This window comes from Pecten maximus, chromosome 5 (assembly GCF_902652985.1).
Source record: "Pecten maximus chromosome 5, xPecMax1.1, whole genome shotgun sequence".
Taxonomy (NCBI): domain Eukaryota; kingdom Metazoa; phylum Mollusca; class Bivalvia; order Pectinida; family Pectinidae; genus Pecten; species Pecten maximus.
Genome location: NC_047019.1, coordinates 42222650 through 42241700, shown reverse-complemented (window position 1 = coordinate 42241700; position 19051 = coordinate 42222650). Strand labels below are relative to the sequence as shown.

Below are 19051 nucleotides of genomic sequence, written 5' to 3'. Positions count from 1 at the left end.
GATGTTCATATTAAAATTGAATTGTGAGTTTGCCAGTCTGTAATTAATGATAAAGTTAAAAGCATTACTTTTTGGAATATTTCCTTCTTTCTTAATTTCTCATGAGAAGTTTGTGATGATTTTTTCAACTTTGTTATCTTCTTAATACTATAATACACATGTATCTTCCTCTTAGACATCCTGTTATATGTAGAGTAGTACAATAGTACAATCAATCTAAAACATGTATCATGTAAAACAAGATTTTAGCTCTCACAATTCCAATAAACTTTCGACTTCTCCACTGTTTAATGTTTTTGTTATATAAAATCTATGTCATTTCACTCCAGATACACTTCTTACAAGATAGGGAGGAACCGGCTGTGGCATTGGCAGAAATCTGTGAAATTTGACGTGGATGTGTATATAATGAAACTGAAAGGGATCAAATTGTCGTCAATGTTTCACAAACCTTCAATGTCTGTACATAGTAGTAATGTATGTATATTACCAAGAAGCATACATAATGACTATATATTTATGTCATTCGGATCACTATGCTCACCTGTGTAACCATAGTAGCTGCAACAGCACCTTGTATGTCCTAATTCCATTGCCTCTGATCACCGTATCACTCCTGTACGTCCATTGATGGACGCAGCGTTGCATCACTCCTGTACGTCTATTGATGGACGCGTCGTAGCATCACTTCTGTACGTCCAGTGATGGACGCGGCGTAGCATCACTCCTGTACGTCCAGTGATGGACGCAACATGGCATCACTCCTGTACGTCCGTTGATGGACGCGGCGTTGCATCACTCCTGTACGTCGATTAATGGACGCGGCGTTGCATCACTTCTGTACGTCCAGTGATAGACGTGGCATGGCATCACTCCTGTACGTCTATTGATGGACGCAGCATTGCATCACTCCTGTACGTCTATTGATGGACGCGGCATTGCATCACTCCTGTACGTCTATTGCTGGATGCGGCGTAGCATCACTCCTGTACGTCCAGTGATAGACGTGACATGGCATCACTCCTGTACGTCCAGTGATAGACGTGGCATGGCATCACTCTTGTACGTCCAGTGATGGACGCGGTGTGGTGTCAGTCCAGTATGTCTGGCGATGGATTGACTATGGCATCACTCCTTTAGTCAGGCAATGGACTCGCCGTGACTCTTCTGTGTTATTGTTTTTATAGAAAAATCAAATTACATAGTTATTGTAATGTGTTTGTGTGTAATATAGACAGGCTAGGTTTTACTGTGTACGTCTGTGATTGGCTTACCTGGACTTCAGCTTACGAGTCCCCAACATTTTACCGACAGGAGAGTGGTGTTGTCAATAGTATGTGATGTTGTAATGGACAGCTACCAAAACATGTGAGAAAATGCCAGTCGCACAACCAGAACTAGTCATGGGTGTGAGGCAACCTTTATAAATGTTCTGTGTGCAATTCTGTGTTGCAGTTGAATATGTCATGCTTGTGGGGACAGTGTACAGCAGTAAACACTAGTTTCTTAACTTCACTAAATTTCATGAGACTTAATTTGAACACCAACTCCTGTTTAGATATAAGCATTCTGATACTCTAAAGAGATGGCATCTGTAGAAAATTTACTCACTTGTTTACTTTAAAAATTAAGATCACTTATATCTATAACATCTTTTTTTTATTCTTTTTCAAACCCTATGGGTACTGTAGGCAAGGTGGGTAGGTACACCCTGGTGGTGTGTCGACTGATCCCAGTGGTGTGTCGACTGTACAGTAGGGACGGTGGGTAGGTACACCCCGGTGGTGTGTCGACTGATCCCAGTGGTGTGTCGACTGTACAGTAGGGACGGTGGGTAGGTACACCCCGGTGGTGTGTCGACTGTACAGTAGGGACGGTGGGTAGGTACACCCTGGTGGTGTGTCGACTGATCCCAGTGGTGTGTCGACTGTACAGTAGGGACGGTGGGTAGGTACACCCCGGTGGTGTGTCGACTGTACAGTAGGGCCGATGGATAGGTACACCCTGGTGGTGTGTCGACTGTACAGTAGGGCCGATGGGTAGGTACACCCTGGTGGTGTGTCGACTGTACAGTAGGGACGGTGGATAGGTACACCCCGGTGGTGTGTCGACTGTACAGTAGGGCCGATGGGTAGGTACACCCTGGTGGTGTGTCGACTGTACAGTAGGGACGGTGGATAGGTACACCCCGGTGGTGTGTCGACTGTACAGTAGGGACGGTGGGTAGGTACACCCTGTGGTGTGTCGACTGTACAGTAGGGACAGTGGGTAGGTACACCCCGGTGGTGTGTCGACTGTACAGTAGGGACGGTGGGTAGGTACACCCTGTGGTGTGTCGACTGTACAGTGTCCTCACAAGGCTGTATATTTAAACATGTAGAGTACAGTAAGGATGGTAGTGAGTGAAAGTGACTAAACTACTATGTGATACATATAATATATATACATATAAGGTGTATGCGAGAATCGTAATCATATATTATATATGGGTTGTGTTTATTTTGTACATAAATCATGCAAATTATTAAGATTTTATTTAACCCTTTCCAATCTGTGTGAGATTTTTGTAAACTATCTGTTCTTCCTCGTTTCCCTGCTCTGTCACCTGTTTGAGACACAAAAGGTTGATTATCTATAGAAAACTTCTTTTTTTTTAAGATTTTTCAGATTTTCTTTTTTCTTTTCTTTTTTTTATTTTATTTTCAACAAATCTTGATATGGAGTTTAAACTCCCTGTACTTACCTAACAGTCTCAGATTGATTTGTAAAGTGGTCAATCATTTAACTTGTGTCAAACATTCCTTACCCAACATTTTTGACTACATACCTGGTATTTGTATTACAATGTACTTTGTTTGTATGGAAGCACAAAATGTATAAGAAAATCATATTAATAATGATGGTTATGTGATTGGATGCAAATTTTGGTTAAGTATATAATTTGGTCATTTATACAATATGTACCCACTGTTTTGTCTAATACATTTGTACAATTACCTTGTATGGTCTATATACAATGCATATTTGATAGAGCTGATATGAGATACATTTGATGTAAACAAAAAGCCTGGGTATAAGTTATGTGTTTATGTATTACTGTCCTCAGTGTTATTGCAGTAAGTTATTTTGTGTTGATATTTTACACCTATAAATGCTGTTTCAGGTGAACCATGGTATATAAATTGATTTTATCATTTGGTGTGTTACACCTGAAATGTTGCAAGAGATCGGTTATTCTGTTCCTGGTATTAAACACCAGAGAATCATGTTACAAATAGTAATTTTGTTCTGTTTCTAGTAAAACATATGAAAGCTACAGGCGAGTTGTACACACCTGAGTTTGGCTACAGGTGAGTTGTACACACCTGAGTTTGGCTACAGGTGAGATGTACACACCTGAGTTTGGCTACAGGTGAGATATAAACACTTGAGTTTGGCTACAGGTGAGATGTAAACACCTGAGTTGGCTACAGGTGAGTTGTACACACCTGAGTTTGGCTACATGTGAGATGTAAACACCTGAGTTGGCTACAGGTGAGTTGTACACACCTGAGTTTGGCTATAGGTGTGATGTACACACCTGAGTTTGGCTACAGGTGAGATAGATGTACACACCTGAGTTTGGCTACAGGTGAGTTGTACACACCTGAGTTTGGCTACAGGTGAGTTGTACACACCTGAGTTTGGCTACAGGTGAGATAGATGTACACACCTGAGTCTGGCAACAGGTGAGATGTACACCTGAGTTTGGCTACAGGTGAGTTGTACACACCTGAGTTTGGCTACAGGTGTACACACCTGAGTTTGGCTACAGGTGAGATAGATGTACACACCTGAGTTTGGCTACAGGTGAGATAGATGTACACACCTGAGTTTGGCTACAGGTGAGATGTACACACCTGAGTTTGGCTACAGGTGAGATGTACACACCTGAGTCTGGCTACAGGTGAGATGTACACACCTGAATTTGGCTACAGGTGAGATAGATGTACACACCTGAGTTTGGCTACAGGTGAGATAGATGTACACACCTGAGTTTGGCTACAGGTGAGATGTACACACCTGAGTCTGGCTACAGGTGAGATGTACACACCTGAGTCTGAATACAGTGTAATTAGTGTTGTAATTTATTAAGCATTGTTATGATTCGAGATAATTTTTGATACTGTTTAATTACTGCTCTAATGCAGGTGACAGATGAATTAGTTTATTAAAATTTGAATTTAAGGATAATCACACAAGTTGAGCTTTCTGTAAAACAATATCTAGGTTTTATTTTGCAATCCCTCTCAAAGGTTTCATGTATGGTTATCAATTTTGTAGAATTGAACCGATTGCACTTGATGTCATGATATGAATATTATGATTAATATTGATCAAACTTGGCATTTCCAAAATATATTGGTCCTGGTTACTGATCTTAAGGAAAGCTACCAGTTAAGTTGATGTATTTTTCCTAGATAATTGTAAAATTCTTCCTAACTTCAGTATCATTATCCTTCTACATCATGTTGACAGGCTATAGATGAGCCAGTGTTGGGTTTGGAGAGAATACCTACTGCCATTAATTATCAGCTATAATTCAGCCTCATAAGGACTCCTTGCCAACATTCCATTCTCAAAACTCCAGCTGTTTTTCTTGTGTGGGTAATGCCAGCATCCTTGATCTCACCAGTTGTGATGTGGTTATGATAAGTGTTGAGGCGTATGTGTGCAATCTTTGAGGCCTCGACTGTATAAGTGTGTTCTGTACGGTGTGATTACCTGTGCACTGAAATAAGCCACATGCATCATATTGTGCCAATCTTAATACATGTATTTGCATTCAGTCATTAAATACTATACCACAGTTAATCTTCACGGTATCAACACAATACACTGTATGACAAAATGTAGAATCAATGCTATAGGTAAAGTTTTCACTTGAAAAGCAGTATGTTCCTAGGAAATAACACTTGTCTGATATTAAACATTACAAGTCTCCGATCCCAGGAGGGAGACACGAGTGTGTTATGGTCTATTGTGTTACAGTGAGGGGGACGAGTGGGTATGATCTCGAGGTCTATTGTGTTACAGTGAGGGGGCGAGTGGGTATGATCTCGAGGTCTATTGTGTTACAGTGAGGGGGACGAGTGGGTATGATCTCGAGGTCTATTGTGTTACAGTGGCGGGGGTGAGTGGGTATGATCTCGAGGTATTTTGTGGTGGGGAGTATAAGTAGTGTTTAACCAGGTTCCCCACTGTAAGTATTACAGTGGTCCCTTACAAGGTGTTGCTCCTGTTGTTTGTCACCAAACACCTGTAATCATCTCCCCTGCGCGGCGTATCCACTTTACCTCCCAACACCTGTAATCATCTCCCCTGCGCGGCGTATCCACTTTACCTCCCAACACTTGTAATCATCTCCCCTGCGCGGCATATCCACTTTACCTCCCAACACCTGTAATCATCTCCCCTGCGCGGCGTATCCACTTTACCTCCCAACACTTGTAATCATCTCCCCTGCGTGGCGTATCCACTTTACCTCCCAACACACCTGTAATCATCTCCCCTGCGCGGCGTATCCACTTTACCTCCCAATACTTTTAATCATCTCCCCTGCGCTGCGTATCCACTTTACCTCCCAACACTTGTAATCATCACCCCTGCGCTGCGTATCCACTTTACCTCCCAACACCTGTAATCATCTCCCCTGCACGGCGTATCCACTTTACCTCCCAACACACCTGTAATCATCTCCCCTGCGCGGCGTATCCACTTTACCTCCCAATACTTGTAATCATCTCCCCTGCGCGGCGTATCCACTTTACCTCCTGTGAGCCTCCCGAGTCCTTGTTGTTACACTAGACATAGCAGCAGACTGTTGGAATCTAGCACTGCTGGAAATAGATTCTATTTAACTTTGTACTGATTTGTTCATACAGGTGGTGAATTGAAAATGTATGAATGTACGTAACCATTAATTGTTTGTGATTTCAATCCTGTTATTGTTGCAGTAAGATGTCAGAATAGCATTAATAAGACTGCCTCAGCTATTTAATATGAAATATTCAAGAGAATAGAATTATTCTGTTTATTAATTCATTTAAGTTATGTATTAGTTGGCTGTAAGATTCAATGGCTGTCAAATTATAAATGACCTACGTCAAGTGTAACATTCAGTACCACGGGTCATTGGTACACTCTACACTACCCTGTAGTTGTGGGACGTCTGTACACTCTACACTACCCTGTAGTTGTGGGACGTCTGTACACTCTACACTACCCTGTAGCCGTGGGACGTCTGTACACTCTACACTACCCTGTAGTCATGGGACGTCGGTACACTGTAGTCGTGGGCCGTCGCTACACTCTACACTACCCTGTAGTCGTGGGACGTCTGTACACTCTACACTACCCTGTAGTCGTGGGACGTCTGTACACTCTACACTACCCTGTAGTCGTTGGCCGTCGCTACACTCTACACTACCCTGTAGTCGTGGGACGTCTGTACACTCTACACTACCCTGTAGTCATGAGACGTCGGTACACTCTACACTACCCTGTAGTCGTGGGACGTCTGTACACTCTACACTACCCTGTAGTCGTTGGCCGTCGCTACACTCTACACTACCCTGTAGTCGTGGACCTTCAATGCACTCTCATTGTGGTCTGTAAGCTCTAGTTTGACAGTGTCAAGTTCCGATATACAATTAAATATTACAAGTGTGTACATTGTCTGCCTTGGTGTTAAATCTTTCTACATAGTGCTGTAGAAAAAGCAAGAAATATCAACGTGAAAAATAATAAATATTACAAATATAAATGAATTTGTTTGTCTTTATTTCCCTACTAACCTGTGAAACAACTAGAATTGCAGTATTTATCCATCAAAGCTTTGATCATGGAGTGACCTTCGTCCATCCAATTTCCCTGAAACCTGGATTTTCATTTACACACATTATGATCACCTTGTCTTATTAGTATGCCATAGAATTCTGTCTCCAGAGGAGTCACACAATACGTATACCACAGAATTCTGTCTCCAGAGGAGTCGCACAATTGGTGTGCCACAGAATTCTGTCTCCAGAGGAGTCACACAGTAGGTATGCCACAGAATTCTGTCTCCAGAGGAGTCACACAATACGTATACCACAGAATTCTGTCTCCAGAGGAGTCACACAATACGTATACCACAGAATTCTGTCTCCAGAGGAGTCGCACAATACGTATACCACAGAATTCTGTCTCCAGAGGAGTCACACAGTAGGTATGCCACAGAATTCTGACTCCATAGGAGTCACACAGTAGGTATGCCACAGAATTCTGTCTCCAGAGGAGTCACACAATAGGTATACCACAGAATTCTGTCTCCAGAGGAGTCACACAATACGTATACCACAGAATTCTGTCTCCAGAGGAGTCACACAATACGTATACCACAGAATTCTGTCTCCAGAGGAGTCGCACAATAGGTATACCACAGAATTCTGTCTCCAGAGGAGTCACACAATACGTATACCACAGAATTCTGTCTCCAGAGGAGTCGCACAATAGGTATACCACAGAATTCTGTCTCCAGAGGAGTCACACAATACGTATACCACAGAATTCTGTCTCCAGAGGAGTCGCACAATACGTATACCACAGAATTCTGTCTCCAGAGGAGTCACACAGTAGGTATGCCACAGAATTCTGACTCCATAGGAGTCACACAGTAGGTATGCCACAGAATTCTGACTCCAGAGGAGTCACACAGTAGGTATGCCACAGAATTCTGACTCCATAGGAGTCACACAGTAGGTATGCCACAGAATTCTGACTCCATAGGAGTCACACAATAGGTATGCCACAGAATTCTGTCTCCAGAGGAGTTGCATGCTTTGCCCCAAGATGGCTCGTCTTCTATTTCAATATACTTTAATGCAAGAATGCTTCACCTTTAATTAGACTAAGAGTTTTTGCAGACTTTACTTATAGCCATCAAACTTGGTACCTCATTGCCTGCCGTGTGTAATCTCAACACATTTCAAACTTAAGTTACACCTATTTGATTCAGCTCAAACTTGCCTATATGATCCTTAGATTGCTCTGACCAACTGTTATTTTTCGGTCAGTTCAAATTCAAGATAGTTACCATGGCCACAATCTTGAAAAACACATTTTAATCTTCATTTCTATTGGTGGATTGTGCTAAAGGTTGGCAAAATAGTTAAGGAAAGTCCACCATGTGTTCTTAAATCCCACCTGTGGGATTCAGTTCAAAATAATCTTAAATTCAGCTTTAGATAATCTGGAAAAGGTCATGCATGACCAAAAGATGTTATTTTTCGGGTTGGTTTGAAATCCAAGATGGCTCAGCTGTGATCTCGAAAACACATTTTCAGATTTCCTCCCTTTTTCACTGGTATGATTGAGCTAAAAATTGGTGAGGAACTTAAGGACTTCATCTCCCATCACTTTCATTAGGTGGAGATAAGCTGATTTTCAATCCACTATTTACATAAGGTCGAGATAAGCTGATTTTTAATCCACCATCATCTTCACTGGGTGGAGGTAAGCTCTTTTTTAATCCACCATCGCCTTCATTGGTGGAGATAAGCTGATTTTTAATCCACCATCTACTTCATTAGGTGGATGTGATTTTAGGTCACCAGAGAAGGTTGCAGTTTCATCCTTAACTTTTACAGGTTTAGTACGTGTAATATTCATTATGTTAGGGCCAGGCTCTTAAGATGTAAGCTGATGCATGACATTTGTAGTAAATTTCCTAATAATTAATGAGATCCATGCAGAGGGATTGGTACCTTTTTTAATGATCGTATGAAAGACCTATCTTTTCTCTACTTTGCCCTTGTTTCCTCTTGATCATATGAAGAACTTTCTGAGAAATATTAATTACAAATTTTAACTGTCAAAATCAAAGATGACCTCCTGTTAGCCATTCTTTTCCTGGACTCAAAATCAAATAGACAAAACTACGGACAAAGGGAAAGCTAGATATGAAGTTTGAGAAAACAAGAGGCTCACAGGCCCTGCATTGATTACCTGGATTTTTCAGTAATTATGGCAAAATACTGGCGGGGGATATACAGATGGGTTCCTTTTGAAGGAATGATTGGATTTTGATGAAACTTTCTTGGTAGACCTACCCAAACTCCTTGCTCAAGTTTGATTATCGGCATATACCATGCATATTTAATGAGGATGCTGTGATCTGATTGGCTGATTGCTTTCCGCACATTATCTTTTGAAGGAATGATTGGATTTTGATGAAACTTGCTTGGTAGACTTATTAGCTAAACTCTTCAATCAAGTTCGATAATCGGCATATTCCACACATATTTAAAGAGGCTGATGTGATCTGATTGGCCGATTGCTTTTCTCACGGTATCTTTTGTAGGAATCATTGGATTTTGATGAAACTTTCTTGGTAGACTTATTACCTAAACTCCTTGCTCAAGTTCAATTATCGGCATATGCTATGCATATTTAATGAGGCTGCTGTGATCTGATTGGCTGATAGCTTTCGGCCCGTAGACTTGTTACTATTATGTTGATCACTTTCACAGGAATTTGATGACTGAACACAAATACATGTTATGATTCTAAATGCTATGTCATGTGTTTTATGTTTTTATGCATGATGTCCACTTTAATTTCATGTAATACAATATTTGCATGGGCGGGGATCTTGACGACTATGTCCTTGTTTATATTTGAATATTTTCCTACTTTTACACTGTCTCTCCCAACAATGGTTCAAACTACAGGTGAACTTAATCATGTCATTCTTGAAAAAGAGAATGTATATTTAAGTTTTTTTTTTTTTTTGTATTTCCCATATTTGGTCCCCTTTCTCCCAGCCAAAGTGTGCCACATCCTTCAATTATACAACATTTGATTTCATTTGTCTTTCTAGTCCCATGGGAGCCACATCCTCCGTTTATACGTTAGATCTACTTTACCCAATAATGCTCAGACCAAATTTCATCAAAATGCATTTAGCATTCAGTACTAACCACATTTCCTTTGTGATACTAATATGTTTAACCTGATCTAATCCACATTTCCTCATGATACTAATATGTTTAACCTGATATAATCCACATTTCCTCATACTTGTGTTTAACCTGATCTAATCCACATTTCCTTATTATACTTGTATTTAACCGGATCTATTCCACAATTCCTTGTACGTGTATTTAACCTGATCTAATCCACATTTCCTTCATGATACTTGTTTTTAACCAGATATAATCCACATTTCCTTATCATACATGTTTAACCTGATCTAATCCACATTTCCTTATTATACATGTTTAACCTGATCTAATCCACATTCCTTATTATACGTGTTTAACCTGATCTAATCCACATTTCCTTATTATACGTGTTTAACCAGATCTTATCCACATTTCCTTGTAATACATGTTTAACCTGATCTTATCCACATTTCCTTGTGATACTTATGTTTAACCTGATCTAATCCACATTCCTTATTATACGTGTTTAACCTGATCTAATCCACATTTCCTTATTATACGTGTTTAACCAGATCTTATCCACATTTCCTTGTAATACATGTTTAACCTGATCTAATCCACATTTCCTCATGATACTAATGTGTTTAACCTGATCTAATCCACATTTCCTTCATGATACTAATGTGTTTAACTTGATCTATCCACATTTCCTTATTATACGTGTTTAACCTGATCTAATCCACATTTCCTTCGTGATACTAATTTGTTTAACCTGATCTAATCCACATTTCCTCATGATACTAATGTTTAACCTGATCTAATCCACATTTCCTTATTATACGTGTTTAACCAGTTATAATCCACATTTCCTCATGATACTTGTATTTAACCTGATCTAATCCACATTTCTTGTACACAAATATCAAATGAAACAATTTATTGTCAATGCAATTTTTTTCATAACTGACATACAATTGGTACATTAAATCTAACAAGAAGCACATGTATATGGCTGGACAGTCACCAGACTATAATTACCCTATTAGTACTAGTGTAGGTAGTATAAAATACAGACAGTGTAGTGGTACCAAGAATTACTGGGATTCCACGTGGAAATTCAGGAGAATCTTCTAATTCCTGGGAGGTTTCAACTCCATCCAACCAGTCGAATTGCGGAAGAATTTGAAAATATATTTTTCAAAATGGCAGCCAATGTGGCGGTTGTGAAATTTGTTATTCATATATAATGAATGGTTATCGAGTTAATTGTATTTAAGTGATCGTATATTATAGGTATAATCATTTGTAATGTTTACTCAACATGAACATCAGATGTGCTCTGTTAGAATATTACCTTGTGTACTACTAGTAAATTTAGATCTATTCATTATAGATGTTTACATGTAATTCCTTGTCACACTTTCCCCTTATCTGTCTGTAGATTTATTACGTAACTTTCGGGTAAATTGCAGAAGCTATTTTTAGCACCTCAAACAGATGAATATTGTTATGTTGCAATTACTTAAAACATATGAAATAATTAGATGTCAATTTGTATAACTGTAATATTATCTTCATTTGTTGATCACTGATACCAATGTGGCACACCAGACTCAACAGCCAGTTACAGCTGGAGTTCAAATCAGTCGAGAATCTGGAGGTACCAAGAGAGGTAACCATTCAGGTCAGATGTCCTAAAACCACACATCACATTCATGAAACAATGAGAATTTGCTTTTGTTGTCACAATGAATGACACTTGTACAAATTAAGTTAAGATTTCTTCGGTATATCAGATTTGTCACCAGTTGCCTCCCTTGCGTCACCCTCTCCACTATGTTTGTCAGTTGACACCTTGTTCCTACTTTCTATATTCAATTGTTTTTTTGTTTCTGTCCAGTCGTAGTCTTCATCCTCCTCATCTTTAGGGACACGTCGGATTTTTTCGTTATAGTTCTTCCATCTTTGAGAAACATTATCCTTGGTCTCAGTTTTTAAATTTTCAAATGCCTCTTGGTCTGATTTTATACCAGAAACCCAATTATCCAAACTCTTTTGTCCAGCTTTTGCTAGATTTTCAGCAAGACTTGGATGTTTCTTCAGTAAATGATTTGGAAATTTCATTTCCATGGCTTTAAAATGTCTCAATAACTGTTTCACATGCAATTCATCTAATTTATATTCCTTTGCTATATTTTTGACTGCACTTGGATCTGAAACAGGTGATATTTGAACTTTTCCAAGGATCTTCATTGCATCTCTAATAGACAATCTCCCCTCTGGCACCTTCTGTTGATCTAGAAAACCTCTGTATCCTGAAATTTTTGGCTCATTTAGACGGTCCCTTTCAGGCAAACGACGTGATTTTATCTAAAAAAAAAAGAGAAGTATGCATACAGTGGTGGTCATTAAGAAAACAAAAGACAGCTTAACTAGAAAATATTAGTTACTGTTATCTGTAATATAACTAGAAAATATTAGTTACCGTTATCTGTAATATAACTAGAGAATATTAGTTATCTGTAATATAACTAGAGAATATTAGTTACCGTTATCTGTAATACAACTAGAGAATATCAGTTACCGTTATCTGTAATATAACTAGAGAATATCAGTTACCGTTATCTGTAATATAACTAGAGAATATCAGTTACCGTTATCTGTAATATAACTAGAAAATATCAGTTATCTGTCATATAACTACAAAATATCAGTTAATGTTATCTGTCATATAACTAGAGAATATTAGTTACCGTTATCTGTAATATAACTAGAGAATATCAGTTACCGCTATCTGTAATATATAACTAGAGAATATTAGTTACCGTTATCTGTAATATAACTAGAGAATATTACAGCATCCCTAAGTATCATATATCCTGCAGTATTACAGCATCCCTAAGTATCTTGTATCCTACAGTATTACAGCACCACTAAGTATCATATATCCTACAGTATTACAGCACCACTAAGTATCCTGTATCCTGCAGTATTACAGCATCCCTATGTATCCTGTATCCTACAGTATTACAGCATCCCTAAGTATCATGTATCCTACAGTATTACAGCATCCCTAAGTATCCTGTATCCTACAGTATATTAGTTACCGCTGTCTGTAATATAACTAGAGAATATTAGTTACCGTTGTCTGTAATATAACTAGAGAATATTAGTTATCTGTCATATAACGAAAAAAACCAGTTATCTGTATTATAACAAGAATATTGGTTATCTGCATTGTACAGCATCCCCATGTATCCTGTATCCTACAGTATTACAGCATCCCTAAGTATCCTGTATCCTACAGTATTACAGCATCCCTAAGTATCATGTATCCTGTAGTGTTACAGCATCCCTAAGTATCCTGTATCCTACAGTATTACAGCATCCCTAAGTATCATGTATCCTACAGTATTACAGCATCCCTAAGTATCCTGTATCCTGTAGTGTTACAGCATCCCTAAGTATCATGTATCCTACAGTATTACAGCATCCCTAAGTATCATGTATCCTGTAGTGTTACAGCATCCCCATGTATCCTGTATCCTACAGTATTACAGCATCCCTAAGTATCCTGTATCCTACAGTATTACAGCACCTCTAAGTATCATTTATCCTGCAGTATTACAGCATCCCTAAGTATCATGTATCCTACAGTATTACAGCACCCCTAAGTATCATGTATCCTGTAGTGTTACAGCACCCCTAAGTATCCTGTATCCTACAGTATTACAGCACCCCTAAGTATCCTGTAGTGTTACAGCATCCCTAAGTATCCTGTAGTGTTACAGCATCCCTAAGTATCATGTAGTGTTACAGCATCCCTAAGTATCCTGTATCCTGAAGTATTACAGCATCCCTAAGTATCATGTATCCTGCAGTATTACAGCATCCCTAAGTATCCTGTATCCTGAAGTATTACAACATCCCTAAGTATCCTGTATCCTACAGTATTACATCATCGTAAGTATCATGTATCCTGCAGTATTACAGCATCCCTAAGTATCCTGTATCCTGAAGTATTACAGCATCCCTAAGTATCATGTATCCTGCAGTATTACAGCATCCCTAAGTATCCTGCAGTATTACAGCATCCCTAAGTATCATATATCCTGCGAGTATTACAGCATCCCTAAGTATCATGTATCCTGCAGTATTACAGCATCCCTAAGTATCATGTATCCTGCAGTATTACAGCATCCCTAAGTATCATGTATCCTGCAGTATTACAGCATCCCTAAGTATCATATATCCTGCAGTATTACAGCATCCCTAAGTATCATGTATTCTGCAGTATTACAGCATCCCTAAGTATCATGTATTCTACAGTATTACAGCACCCCTAAGTATCCTGTATCCTACAGTATTACAGCATCCCTAAGTATCCTGTATCCTACAGTATTACAGCATCCCTAAGTATCATGTATCCTGCAGTATTACAGCATCCCTAAGTATCATGTATCCTGCAGTATTACAGCATCCCTAAGTATCATATATCCTGCAGTATTACAGCATCCCTAAGTATCATATATCCTGCAGTATTACAGCATCCCTAAGTATCATGTATTCTGCAGTATTACAGCACCCCTAAGTATCTTGTATCCTGCAGTATTACAGCATCCCTAAGTATCATATATCCTGCAGTATTACAGCATCCCCAAGTATCATATATCCTGCAGTATTACAGCATCCCCAAGTATCATGTATCCTGCAGTATTACATCATCCCTAAGTATCATGTATCCTGCAGTATTACAGCATCCCTAAGTATCTTGTATCCTGCAGTATTACAGCATCCCTAAGTATCCTGTATCCTGCAGTATTACAGCATCCCTAAGTATCCTGTATCCTGCAGCATTACAGCATCCCTAAGTATCATGTATTCTGCAGTATTACAGCATCCCTAAGTATCATATATCCTGTAGTGTTACAACATCCCTAAGTATCCTGTATCCTACAGTATTACAGCATCCCTAAGTATCCTACAGTATTACAGCATCCCTAAGTATCCTGTATCCTACAGTATTACAGCATCCCTAAGTATCATATATTCTGCAGTATTACAGCATCCCTAAGTATCCTGTATCCTACAGTATTACAGCACCCCTAAGTATCTTGTATCCTGCAGTATTACAGCATCCTTAAGTATCCCAATATCCATAAGAAATCAGTGGGAGGAATGCCATATAACAGACGAGTGATGAAGTTTGACTTGAATAGTCAACTTTCTGATGATAGTGGATAATCTGCCATAGTCAGAGAAGTGGTTTAGAAACTAGGGCAGGCTATTATAATCGTTGACAATAATGCCAGATTCTGGAAATTGGTTTGGTAACTATAATAATTTACATGTTATATTAGGGTTTTTTCAACTTAATAATCAGATCAGAATAGTAGCAGAAGAATTTGGATCTACACACATTTATAGATATGCTAAAATTATAAAGATACCTCTGGAAGGCTTCCTGTTGACTCCAGTCGAATTTGTTTTAGTCTTTCGTGGAGATCTAAATCTTTCTTCTTTTGCTCCTCATATAGTTCTGGGTTGTCTGTAATTACAAACAACAATAACAGTATTGATAAAATTGATTAATTAACATGGACAATTACAACAATAATTGTAATGATGAAATTGATTAATAAGGACAATTCCTGTTGGGGCACTCGACAGGAATGTGTTTTTCCCTAAATGAAATAAACTTGTCAAATTTATATTTGTTCTACTTTTCATCTTTTCTCAAGTGATTGAAACTAAAAACTACTATTTACCCAATTTTTACTAAGTAAAAAGCCAACAAATTTTCAAAATTTTAGGACAGGATCCCAAAATACATATTTAAATAAAATCCAAGATGATCTACTAAGCAGGCAAGTGCTTAGCCCGAGATTCCTCTGGCCTTGACACCATGTCTGGACACTTTAAATTTGTTAGCTTTATAACATTTTACTGAATATTTAATTCATTTTGACAAGTTTTAATGAGTAATAACTTTCAATTGATTTTCTTATAATTTCATACAGAGAATTCCTGCTTTCTCTGATAACTTAATATTAGCATAATTTGCCTTAACCAAACTTTTAGCAACAGTATTAGTAAGAATGAAGAACAAAACGCTGTCACACTTTTGCTATGATTCATCTATTTGTCCATTTCATGAATACTAAGCACATTAAACAGATACGGGAGCATAAGCAAATCTGGCTCTATAGTCAAATCTGATCATTCACATGCAGCACATATATAGGACAAATGTAAACAAAAGAGGCATACCTGGCCGCAAAAATCATGAACACATCAAGAGTGAGGAATCTTGTATACGTAAATGGTGAAACGGAAGTTTGATGTCAAAGAACACACAATTTCTTGTGAGTTTGTTGAATTTCGAATTCATTGTCACAATTTTAATTCCCATGTCCCAATGCTGATGCTTATCTGTAGATGCCACAATGGTGCCATACTGGATTGAATTGCTGTAATTTGTTACTAAATATGGAGTGAGCATGTATTTTTTGAGAATGAAGTTCCACAAATACGACTGAAAATGAACAAGTAAAAGCTTAGACTTACATGATTCGTCCTCCATTTTCCCGCTCTGAACGAAAAAAATGTGATCAGATCTCACCTACTTCTTTACATTTGCCCTATGTACGTGTGATTAGATTTGACTTTATAAAGCACAGATTTGTCGGTGCTCCCTTAGTTACGTGTTAAAAAATGATCGTGTGGATTTTGATTTCTAGAAAATCCCCCCAAAAAAGTCGTAAAAATCATTGAACTTTGTCAAAATGAATTAAATATATAGTAAAAATGTGAAGCGTACAAATTATAGTTTTGTCCTCGTTCAGCTAACGCTACTTAATTGGTGACAGAGACTACAAGTTCGAAGTTACAGTAACTTACAGAAGCTCAAGGTCAACAACTCTCCACTCATTATTTACACTAATATAACACAAATATCGATACGTCTTCAAATTTAATTTGAAATAGTTAATTGACCGCTAAATTAGTGTCTGCTGGTCATAGTGGACAAAATCAACAATGGTTATACATCAATATACATGACCTATGATATAAGTTTCGTAACGGTACAGTACATAACATAACCTACCGGCTGCAAACTGTTCCAAAATTTTCGATGTAGTTTCGTGTCTTGGTGCCAAATCTGGTTTATCTTTTTCGAGTACCTTGTTTACTCGATTCTCTAGATTAAATCTCTTCGCAAACCGAGATGCACGCTTAGAAGTGTTCCCTATTACATTCCCCATAGCTAGTACGTATACTTGTGAGATCAAAAACTCGTGTCTACAGTATTAAGCACTTCCGGGTCAAGGGTATTTCAAGGGGAGGCAATCCCTAATTCATTATAGAATGAGAGTGATAACTTCTAAAGACATTTTGAAAATGACTCAAAAGAGGTCACTCCATGAAAAAAATCTGTGCATAATTACCCAACTCAATCATTGGACTTTAATGTTATGATTTACTTGTCTGCAATTCTCTGTGAGGAAGACAGGACCACAACTTTCCAAAGACGGCAGTTTAATACCCTGCATATCAAGTTTTTATTCAAGTATTTGTAACAGTGTTATCACATTCCAAAGTTAAATTTTGCTCTGTCAATGGGACCGTGACGTCACGGCTAAAGGGCAATTAACTACACAAACTCACAAATTCGATTTTAACATTTCAATCAATATCCTACTTATAAGCATAGAGTCTACTCATTTTTTTACAACATAACTAACGTTAGATCTACAAAACCTGACGCAAGATTCGTGACGTCAAAAATAATAACTCCTGATTAATTATATGGTACTCCTCGAATTGTTACCTTGGACTTTGGGTGGAGGTAAAGGTGAGTGTTAAAGCTTGCCACCTATGACCACTCATAAGGTGATACAAATCATATCTCAATGCACTAGAGTAAATAATACTATATATGGTATTCGACGGGCGCATGTTGTTCCGCCCGCGATAGTCGTATTTTTAATGTAACACCTCAGAGATCAATCTTGATGGACCCACAGGACCTTGAAAAGTGAAGTGGAGTTTGGCAACCCTCACACAGGCGTTTGTTATAATTTAGTACCATTGTCATTTTGAGATGTTTATTTTAGACGTTTTTAATGATTATGTTATGATATGTAATTTTTGTATTGTTAAATTGTAATGTGATTAGAGTTTATAGAATCTATTAAATGTTACCATATGCCATGCCAAGGACATAAATGCCTGGCCGTGCATGGTGGCGATTTTCAATCTTTGTCAACGCTAGTCTGACAGCAACACACAATCACTAAGTTACTGTCCATAGGAATTCACTTAACCAGCGTTGTTTTATAAAGTATACCCCAAATGTTATCACTGTAACAGTTTAGCATGGTAGGAAACTCCATTCTACAGCGTATTCTCGTCAGTTAGGGATACGGTTTCATGATAACTGGGGTTGTCTCCCTTAGACCACTCGGACCATGCAAGTTTATCGTCATTGTCGCATCTCTTTTTTTCGGTCATTTTTTTCAGATTTTCCGAGCTATTCATTTGATTATAGACACCTACCAATTCAAACCTCGTTGTTTGGTCCAATATTGGTCCATTATGCCTCCCAAATTTGACCTCGAGATATCCAGCCAGTATCTCTATTGTTGGAGTACACATCAAGCAACAATAAATTGTAACTTTCCAATTGTTCTATTTCAAGGTTTATAAAAGTTTATACCTATATCATGCATAATACTTGTGGGCTATGGAGGATCACCATATATTTTGGTTTTAAAAATCAAAACGCAAATTTACACTGGCCTTCACATTAAGTTTGGAGTTCCCCCCTTACTACAGAAAAGCTATAACAATCACAGTTTGTGGTGTAAGATAGCATATAACCTTAACTCTAATGCAAACCACAGGAATGTAGTGTAAGATAGCATATAACCTTAACTCTAATGCAAACCACAGGAATGTAGTGTAAGATAGCATATAACCTTAACTCTAATGCCAATATGTGGTGTGTAAGATAGCATATAACCTTAACTCTAATGCCAATATGTGGTGTGTAAGATAGCATATAACCTTAACTCTAATGCCAA

General features: G+C 38.2%; 2 protein-coding genes across 4 annotated transcripts in view; one reads left to right on the top strand and one right to left on the bottom strand.

Annotated features, from left to right (window-relative positions):
- Positions 1-6805, top strand: part of LOC117328080 (phosphatidylinositol-binding clathrin assembly protein LAP-like) — a 94639-nt gene extending 87834 nt beyond the window's left edge. For all 3 annotated transcript variants that reach the window (XM_033885426.1, XM_033885425.1, XM_033885424.1), the window contains one exon: positions 330-6805. The gene's annotated coding sequence lies outside the window, so the exon portion shown is untranslated. The remainder of the gene's footprint in view (positions 1-329) is intronic.
- LOC117328083 (NADH dehydrogenase [ubiquinone] 1 alpha subcomplex assembly factor 4-like) lies at positions 5425-17282 on the bottom strand. Its single transcript, XM_033885432.1, has 3 exons — positions 17074-17282; positions 15416-15513; positions 5425-12335 (listed from the first exon to the last, which is right to left on the bottom strand). The coding sequence occupies exons 1-3, from the start codon at positions 17228-17230 to the stop codon at positions 11739-11741; spliced, it is 852 nt and encodes a 283-aa protein (XP_033741323.1). The 5' UTR covers positions 17231-17282; the 3' UTR covers positions 5425-11738.
- Positions 17283-19051: the final 1769 nt, after the last annotated feature.